The sequence below is a fragment of the Electrona antarctica genome (genome assembly GCF_951216825.1).
Source record: "Electrona antarctica genome assembly, chromosome: 15".
NCBI lineage: Eukaryota > Metazoa > Chordata > Actinopteri > Myctophiformes > Myctophidae > Electrona > Electrona antarctica.
This window is the reverse complement of record NC_136796.1, coordinates 27,428,777-27,438,921: the sequence shown is the minus strand read 5'-3', so window position 1 is coordinate 27,438,921 and position 10,145 is coordinate 27,428,777. Positions and strand designations below refer to the sequence as shown.

At 45.4% G+C, this 10,145-nt stretch overlaps 1 protein-coding gene across 2 annotated transcripts in view; it reads right to left on the bottom strand.

Annotated features, from left to right (window-relative positions):
- efna3a (ephrin-A3a) overlaps window positions 1-10,145 on the bottom strand; it is a 93,957-nt gene that overhangs the window by 19,564 nt on the left and 64,248 nt on the right. For both annotated transcript variants that reach the window (XM_079522743.1, XM_079522744.1), the window contains exons 2-3: window positions 2,291-2,592; window positions 495-560 (exon numbers count right to left, since the gene is read on the bottom strand). In XM_079522743.1, the coding sequence (XP_079378869.1) occupies window positions 495-560; window positions 2,291-2,592 (368 nt within the window). The remainder of the gene's footprint in view (window positions 1-494; window positions 561-2,290; window positions 2,593-10,145) is intronic.

The following is a 10,145-nucleotide window of genomic DNA, read 5'->3' as shown; positions in this document are numbered from 1 at the left end:
GAGGAGTATAGAACAACTTGGTGTTGCAACTTGCACAGCTTACATTTCATTATTTTCTTTCGTTCTGTTCCACAATGAACCTCACACAGTAGCTACTCCGACGTATGTGCGCACGAGAGAGAGAGAGAGACAGAGACAGAGAGGGAAGAGAGAGAGACAGAGAGAGAGAGAGAAGCAGCAGCCACAGAGAGGCGCAGAGGATTTGCAATGATATTTATAAAGTGAAGTGGGTTTTTTAATCATTCAGGTTATCAGGTCATTACCATAGAAATAGCTGTCAAAAGCGGCAATTACCGAAAGAAATAATAAAATAAAAAGCAACCTGCAAGATATACAGTATACACACACATACATATAATATCTCATCTGTATGTGTCAGTGCATCTGTGTGTGGAATACACAAAGAGAAGAGGGATCAGAATGGAGGTGAGGGGGAAGACAGAGAAAAGTGACAGACATAAGAAGGAGACTGAGAGACAGGTGGCAGTCCTCACCTGTGGAGCAGCAAACGTACACCCTCAGTCTCAGGCAGCTGTGGCCATGGTGATGGGTGGGCGTGGCTGGAACAGAGAGCAGAACACATGCATCAGCCTCACGCCATCTACAGGCCATTGATCCACACAACCATTAAAACAAAAAGTTTTTTTTGTTTTGTTAAAAAGTTAAAGTTGTGATTTCTGATAGTAATGATTGTCTCTTAGTATAGTGTTTGATCAGTAACAGGGGTGTTACCACACTGTATGTCCAGCTCTTAATAGACAGAAAATACATTTTCAGGTCGGTCACCAATTTCATCCACTCAAGAAAGAGTGCACATTTATCAGCTTCAATTTCATACTATTCCAATTGCAATTTAGTTTTATTTAATATCACTTCCAGTTTCACTTGCTTATGCTGCATCTGGATCTCTCTCCTAATTGGATGACATTTATTTTCTGTTTACAAAAGAGCTGGAGAGACAGGGAGACTCCTGTGACTCCTGTGGCTGAGCAATGATTACTATCAGAATATAGAGCTATTTAACATTGATTTTTAACTAGAAATTATCATTGACAGTACTTTAACAGCCATATTACTCTAGTCAAGACCATAAACTTTATCCACATCTCATTAAGCATGTCCTTGGTTGAACTTCCACATTCTAGAAGTGAGGTCCATGTGTCATGGATATTATACAGACGACAGAGGACAAACATTGTGCTCATTATGCTCAATGATCAATGGATCACAAAGTGCTCTAGCCTGAGGCTTGCTCATTACCACTGTCACCAGCTGCAGTGCATCATATCAGAGTGATACATCATTGCAGGGTAGCATGAGGTGACAGGATTATCTCATCGTTTAGAGCAGGGGTGTTTTGGCCATGTCTCGCGACCCCCCTACAAATTGACGGCTACAATAAGCCATTGAGTTATAATTATACTTCCGGCAGTCTTCCGGGTGCTTCAAAACGCCACTGAGCAACTTCTATTGACATTAATAGCTGGGGGGCGGGGCTAACGCTCCGGTTCGGTCTCTATCCTTTTATTACTCTATGGTACAGACGTACGGTGCTTGGGGGGTGCAGGGGCACATTGCCGCAGAAGCTAGGGGTTCAAATCAACCACGTGCCGAGGTTCTATTGTATATGAACCCAATTGGCCCGTGTTCGGGTGAAGGGACGCCAGGCGGGGAGGGCGTTCTTTGTCACTGCATGTATTCCTATGGGCTGAGGCGGTGCCTGTTAGCGGAGGGTGTTGAACGAGAGGACTAGGGCAGAGGCACTATGCCCTCCCGGTGGGGTCTCCTAATTGGCAGGTGAGCCGGTAGGGTGCAACAATAGATGTAACCCAGAAATGTGCATGGAGGACTTAATTTGCATAAAGACTCAATTGGGAGAAAAGGAGGTAAAGATAATGGGCTACTCTAAATTTTGAATAAATAACCCATTATAACCGGAAAAACATCCGTGTACATTTTAGATTTTAGCATTGGATATAAAAAAATAGCACCACTTTTCAACCTATCTTCATATAATTTGTCCTCACTAATGTTCATGATAAAATACCACCATTTTGTTCTACTCGATCTGTGTCTCATAGGAGGGCTGTGGGCAGTTCAGAAACCCGTCCACCAGTGACATCATCGTATTTTTTAAACAATGTTCTTTTAAAAAATATATTTCGATTTGTATTATCATGAGAACGATGGCTTCTATTTTCGCATTGCAACTTTTCAGGAATAGAAAGCCTGCAGTTTCTATTAGCTTAGTAACCAACCACGGAACCCAGTCTCAGAACCCCCGACTCACAGATGTAGTAGTACTCGTGGCCCACGTTGAACTCGTAGCCCAGGGAGAAGGCGCTGTAGCGCTGGAACTTCTCAGAGAACTTGATGGGGGCGTGGGGCGCGTGGGGCCGGTTGCACTCCCAGCGCTTGAAGCCCATCTGGGGGTCGCAGGTGCGGTAGCCGCGGTAGTTGACCATGTACAGGACATACTGCTCGGCCACGGTGCGCTCCAGGGACCCCCGCTGGGTGACGTTGTAGTGCGGGCAGTAAATGTCCAAGTAGTCGTTGACGCTGACCTGCACCGTGTAACCCTCTCTCCGCAGACTGGGGGAGAGAGAGAGAGAGAGAGAGAGAGAGAGAGAGACATGAATAAGTTGCTTTGTCAGCTAATGTGTCAATTAATTCAACCGAGCTTGGACTGAATGGAGGTGAGTAACAGAAGGGATGCGTTGGAAGTCAAAAGAAACACAATGCAAGTGAAAAAAGAAAACGTGAGGACGGAATTAAAGAGGACAGATAGAGAAAGGAATGGACAAAAGGAGTGGATAAGAAAAGAAAGAAACATGTACCACAAATCCCCGTAAACAGCAATAGGCAACCTTTTCCCTGTGCAGAGAAACACTGTGTTGTGTTTTATTTGTTGTTGTCGTCATCATGTTCTCCTGCAGGCGCTAAGCTTCCCTCCTCCTATGCATATAAAACACACACATTGTCCTCGCTCTCTCTAGTCCTCGTGGCGAAAAGCCGGCGATGTTGCAGAAAATAATAGCCTGCCTTTCCTCCCCTCGGAGACTGCCTGCATGGGGTCAGCGAGGCGGAAGAAGCTCGTGTCAGTGTGTCGAATGTGTGCTCTCTGGCCACATGGGGGGGGGGGGGGGGGGGGGGGGGGGGGTAGTGGGTAGGCGAGGTGTGTGTGTGTGTGTGTGGGGGGGGGGGGGGGGTAACCTGGCCGATGGCTAGAGGGCAGGTACAGAAGGTCATCCAGGAGTCGTCTGATGGCTGTTTCTGCCTCTGTGAGTGAGCATCTGTAAACATGTAGTGTGTGTGTGTGTGTGTGTGTGTGTGTGTGTGTGTGTGTGTGTGTGTGTGTGTGTATGTGTGTATGTGTGTATGCGTGTGTGCGTGTGTGTGTGCGTGCGTGCGTTAGTGCGTGCGTGAGTGCATGAGTGTGTGCACGTGTGTACAATTTCTTCCTTATGCACCATTTTTCATCTTTTTCATTTTATCCCTCCATTTAGCCAATTCCCCAGCTCCTTGTATAGTCCGTCACTCACAACCCCTTTGTCTCCTCTAGTCCAGCTCAGACTCCTGGCCTTGTGGTTAAGAGTGTCCCCCCTGAGATTGGGAGGCCGGGTCAGGGTTCAATCCCCCGGGCCAGGTCATACCAAAGACTATAAAAATGGGACCCAAAGCCTCCCTGCTTCGCACTCAGGATCAAGTGTTGGACTATGGGGGGTAAGTCCCTGCAACAATAGCATCATGTCCAGGGGGTGCACTTGTACATCATGTCCAGGGGGTGTACTTCACACTACAGAAACAGGAGATACTGTAGGCTGCTGCCTTATGAGTCGCATGGCTCGGGAAGGTTCCTGAGGCTACTTGAAGAGTACTTCAACCAGTCCACCGCTGTGTGAGATGTGTGAGATAAATTACATCACGGTACAGCGGGGTGGACCAGCATAGCACTCCACGAGACACTTCAGTCCTCTCTCGGTTCAGCGCCACACAAATAGGCCGAGGTGACGCAACACGATTCAGCATTCAGCCCCCATGCTGCGCTGTTGAAAGTTTATAATGCTAAGTATACTCATTATGTAAATGATGCCATCTGTAATTATGCCAAGTAGAAGTCATTAGAAGGGCTTGCTGCAGGTGACATGATGAGAGGGGATGTGTCCTTATAGCTGCAGCAGTGGTGAGGGTCTGCGTCACATTGACATGCAGTTGCACACGTATCACAGTAGGGGGAGGTATTGTGCTGTACTATGGCTGAATGAGTACCTTTCACTCCTTCCCACTCTCTTTCTCTCTATCTCTTCCTCCCCCCCCTGTTCTGTTCTCATTTCTCCTCTACCCCTTTCTATATTCTTTCTCTATTCTTACCTATACCTTTTTTCTGTCAGAAATGCAATAATGCATGCATGCTGTCTGCAAGCATGAATGATGTGTAAGGAGGACTAAGGTGTGTGTGTGTGTGTGTGTGTGTGTGGGCGCACACTCACACAGAATGTACACCGCACACTCACACAGAATGTACACCGCACGCGCACACACACACACACACACACACACACACACACACACACACACACACACACACACACACACACACACACACACACACACACACACACACACACACACACACACACACACACACACACACACACACACACACACACACACAGTAACACGGTGTAACGGGTCAGGTCTCTGGAGAGATTATTATTCAATTACAAAGTGAGGATCAGAAAAAGTCATAACACCTCTCTCTCTCCATCTATCTCTGTCTCTCTCTATCCTCTGCGCTGTAGCTTTCTAGCCGTTCTCTTATCTCCATATTTTACCCTCCGCTCGCCTTAGCTTTTTAGTCAAACCCTCCCTCTGTTGATCCCTTCCATTCGGTTGCCATTACACACATGCTGAGGCATATGAATACCAATTCTCTTAACCACTGTTCTTTCTGGGCCATCAATCTTATCTTGTTCTCTCTCTCTCCCTCTCTCTCCATCTCTCTCTCTCTCCCCCTCTCTCTCTCTCTCTCTCTCCCCTCTATCCCTGGCGTTCAGATGTGAGATGACAGATTTTTGTCTTGCAGAGTTGCGGGAAGAGACAACAGAGCCATGCTTCAAAGAGACTATATTTAGAGAAGGGAAGGGTGGGGGTGCAGTTGAAATAGGTGGAGTTGTGGGGAGGGGAATGATACGAGAGAGAGAGAGAGAGAGAGAGAGAGAGAGAGAGAGAGAGAGAGAGAGAGAGAGAGAGAGAGAGGAAGAGAGAGAGAGAGAGAGAGAGAGAGAGAGAGAGAGAGAGAGAGAGAGAGAGGATGTAGTGAATATATAATCACGCTGTGAGGGGAATCATGGATGCAAACGGGGTGAAGCAGAAACGGGAAAGAGTCGAGACCCATTCATTGAGAAATTCGGCAGAGGAAGGCAGGGAGCGAGAGCGAGAAAGATCAAGGAGCAGCCGTCAAACTCAGAGAGCACGGGGATGGATGGGGGGCAGGGTGGTTGAGCATTGAGGTGTATTCGTGTGTGTGTGTGTGTGTGTGTGTGTGTGTGTGTGTGTGTGTGTGTGTGTGTGTGTGTGTGTGTGTGTGTGTGTGTGTGTGTGTGTGTGTGTGTGTGTGTGAGAGAGAGAGAGAGCGAGAGAGAGAGAGAGAGAGAGAGCGAGAGAGAGAGAGAGTACCACAGAAACAGGGATGTATACCGTAGGGATATATACCGAACTCCATCCCATGTAGGCAATCTGCCTCAATGCCCCCCGCAGCCACAACGCTCGTTTCATTCGCATTGTTTTACGCCACCACTGTCAGTGGAGATTGGCAAATAATCACGATACTGTGGGGCTAACATCAAGACATACTAGCAACCACCAAACATAGACAGATGCAATTTAACATTTTTCATGGAACTTACTTTACCCCGCTCAGGTTACACAAGATTGATAGGAGTATTTCCCCTATGTGCCAAAGATGTAAGATAACAGAAGGCTGCCTATTACATATGTTATGGAGCTGCCCACTTCTGATTGATTACTGGAAGTTCATCATGCCTACTGTCTCTGATATCATAGAGATTGAAATGCCACATGATCCAAGAATTTGGTTACTGGGTGACGTTACATTGATCAACACAAATTTTAAGTATTTTGTGTTACTCTTCAGTACAGCTGCGAAGACATTTATTTTGGTTAATTGGAAATCTGAAAACTCACCTTCACAGAGATACTGGCTAAATATAATATATATATATAAAATACATACTAGCAACATTATAATGAATTTATATTCTTTTTCCCCCCTTCTTCAGGTGTCAGGTGTTAATTTAAATTTGTAACACCGGTTACAATTGGTTTAACTCTGAGTTAAATGAACACAATTTACAAATTAACTAATTAAGATATTAATTAATTAATTCTTCCGCCACTGCCAGTGTTTTTCAGTAGGCCCACGGTTCCTGAGACGTGAACCAGATGTAAAGAAAAAGTGACGGGCGTGCGTCTTTTCTTTCACCCACAAAATAGATGTTGTAACCGTGATCATCGGTTCTTTAGTTATGGGCCGTTAAAGCTTATTTTGACCAATAACTCTGAGATAAATGCATTTTTGTGAATCTATCTATCCGGTTGTATTGGTTGCCTAGCAACCTAGAACCATTCATACATTGACGTAGAGTGATTTTTAGCGTAATCACTGAAAACACAGTTCTGGCCTCTGGTGGAGTCAATGGCAGTTAAGTGTTGGATTTAGTCTGACGTCCAGGGGTGTCAATGACAGTTAGTTTCTCTGGAGTTGATGCTGCCCCTCTCCGGGCAGCACCAGAAGATACACCATTGACTTCACCACTTGACATGCTCGGTCACAAAGGGACAGTCAGACAGAGCAAGCAGTGGCAGGATGATGAGGGAAAGGAAGGCGAGGAGGAGCAAATGGGGGGGGGGGGGGGTGAGGAGGAGTGGAAGAAGAGTAGGTTTGGTAGAAAGGAGAGAGAGAGAGGTGAGGAGGACAAATGGACCAAGAGTAGGATAAGGAGTCCCTCTAGGTGTATGGTGTTAAGTAAGCAGTGCACTTATGCTAGTGACACAAGATGGAAAGGTTGCAGGGCAGTGAGGGACGATGGCAGGCGTTCAGGAGACAGGGAGAAAGAAGAGGACAATTAAGAGTAGAGAGAGACAGAGGGATGTAGAGATGCGCGGATGAAAAAGTAGGAAGGGAGTGTGAGAGAGTGTGAAAGAGAAAAGAGTCTAGGTGAGGTGAAGCAGAGAGAGAGAGGGAGGGTGGGGGGGGGGCTTAGAGGTCTTCACAGGTCCACCTGAACCGAAATCTGAGAAAATTGTAGAACCATGTGGTTTCGGTGCTATGTTTTATTATGGTCTATTCTATTTGGTCCGGGTCGGATCCCATTCTATTACCACGGGTCCCGGGTTTATCATTACTGTGTGTGTAATACCCGAGTGGATCCGAGAGGATCTATAATCAGTGCTTATCAGGAGAGAAACACATGAAGTTCTGTGGAACTTCCATGACGATTAGGGCTATAGGATCAGCTTAAAGGTCCAGGCACACTGCACACTGCTTTTCAGATTTTTTGCTGCATTTTTCCACTGTTTTTCCAGAAAAAGTCTGCAAGGACCTTAACGGAAGAAAAAGTGTAAATGTGCACCAGCGAGTTGCGTCAAAGGTGGATCTATAACTCTTAGGGCACGGTCACACCACACTTTTATTCTACCTAATGAGGGCGGATTCTGCTAATGCATTTCAATGGGAATGGAGCGGATTGCTGCCATTTGTGGATTTCTGCAAAAAATGCTCCATTACCATTGAAATACATTAGCAGAATCCACCCTCATAGGTACAATAAAAGTGCGGTGTGACCATGCATTTGTGGGGAAGTCAAAATTGACCTTTTTAAAACTAATACACTTAACACACAGTTAAATTTGTGGTTTTCTTTGTAAAATAAGTCAGAAGAGCTACGGTGACATCTACGCAACAGAGAGAGTTTATCACATACTACAATCAACGACGCAGTGTGAGAGAAAGACTTGGAATTAGACATTTTCCAAATTCCTTCATTAAATTACTAAAGGATACAGGCAGCAATTCAGCAGACATGCACTATAAACCAGACACAAATAAATAAATAAGACTGTGGGTGAGATGAGGCAGAGACAGAGATGGAGACAGACAGACAGACAGACAGACAGACAGACAGACAGACAGACAGAGACAAAGACACAGAGAGGAAAAGGCCTGAATGATGACAACAAAGAGAAAACGTGCAGATAGGCCTACATGGAGATCTAGTGCTCCCCGGGGAGATAAGCATATGTAGCAAAAACACAGAACACAGAAAGAGCGATGGCTCTCATTCCCTTTCTCTTCCCCTATACCATGTTCTCTTTCTTTCTCTCTCGCGCCCACTCTCTCTCTCCCTGCGCTGTGCATTGTCTCCGTGGCGGTTTTGCTGTCTCATCATCATTTTCCTATGAGCAGGAAAGCACAGCTCGTTAGTAAAGCCTGCACAAGACTGCCGAGGGAGGAGGCAGGGGAGAGAGAGAGAGAGAGAGAGAAACGAGCGAGAGTGCAGGGAAAAGGAGAGTTGAGACAAAGATAGTACCACTGTACCTTTCACGTCTGCGCTAAAAAAGAGTCTTTTGAGAATAGCGCTGGTATCAATAAATAACAATGGTACGCTACTGCTACAGCTAAAGAGACTTTTCTTTTCTTTCTTTTTTTGAGTACACGGAAGAAGCCTTAGTGGCCAGAACATCTGGTGACATAGAAACATGGTGGTGGTATAAATTAATGCTAACAGCGACATACATACAGTAGAGTGGATGCTGTCTGACTGTGTTGTGTGATATTTCACTGTGCTCCAACACTAGTAGTCTGGAGGAGCACACCAACGGTACTGTGCATTCCCCAATACTGGCATCAGCGGTGCCACTAAAGTCTCAGTGCTGTCAATCTTACTCGCTTTTTGCTTTGTGTATGTTCTTTGTTTATGCTTCCTGGGAAGACATTCACCAACACACAGGGTTCTGATATAACTATTCCTCCTGGTGCTGGAGTGAGGCCTGACACTCCCATCACTAATGTTTGGTTGAGTTTATGTCCACGATGACACTTATATGCCAAAAGCAGCAGATTTACAAGCACAAACTGTGAGATTATATTTCTGGTATCTGATTCTTTTTTATTCGGGACACCGTCATATACAGTACGAAGTATAAATCAGGCTTTACGAAATGCTAAATGGTGTGTTCCCCCACAAGAGGTTTGACTGAATAATTATGAGCTTGCCTGTTAGCAAAGAAGTTAGCGCTTCTCTATCAACTTATAAATGAATAAAGAAGCTTGAAGAAGAAACAGAGCATGAGCTCTGCTCCTGAATACATTCCCAATGAAACTATGATGCCAGGGATTGGCTCATGAACTCATATTGACAGAATAAAGTTCAATATTGCTTTAAGGTACCATTGAAAGGCCTAGTTAGAACCTACAGTATTTAGAACCACTTCGAGCATCATTCTTTTGAACACAGCATCTAAAGTGTCTTCTCTAAAAGAATAAAATCGGTTCTGTAAAGACAAAACACATCTTTGCAACTTGTGGTGTGCTGCTGACTCAGTTAATGGTTTTCCACAGAAGCAGCAATCTAAAATAAACCTCTAAAATGTCTAGCCCACCCTTGTGTTGGCGGTGCATTAACAACGCAATCAATATTATTAGTTCACTGTGTCAGCAGTGAGAAAATGGAATCGATCTTATTCAATCACATGCATAAACACGCTGCTGCTATATACACCGTACAACAGCTATGCCAGTGTAAACATGCACGCTGGAGAAATTATCCGTCAACTATATCTGCCAGACATACATGTAGTAGCACAACCCTTGGCCCTTGCATCCAGCAGCCCAACCCAGTAGTCACTTTGAGTGGCAGGGGTGCGTATAATCCGACATTACTAACCCTACCTCTAACCCTAACTGCACGCAGAAGCCACGGGTGAGTCTTAACCGGCCACGTAGGTCTAAAACTTTACTTTATCTTCAAAAAAACAACTGTCCGCGGTTGGCGGAAAAATTGTGGCGCAAGCAGGATTCAACAGCAGGAGGTGTGGGTAGGGAGTCTAATGATTAGTGAGCC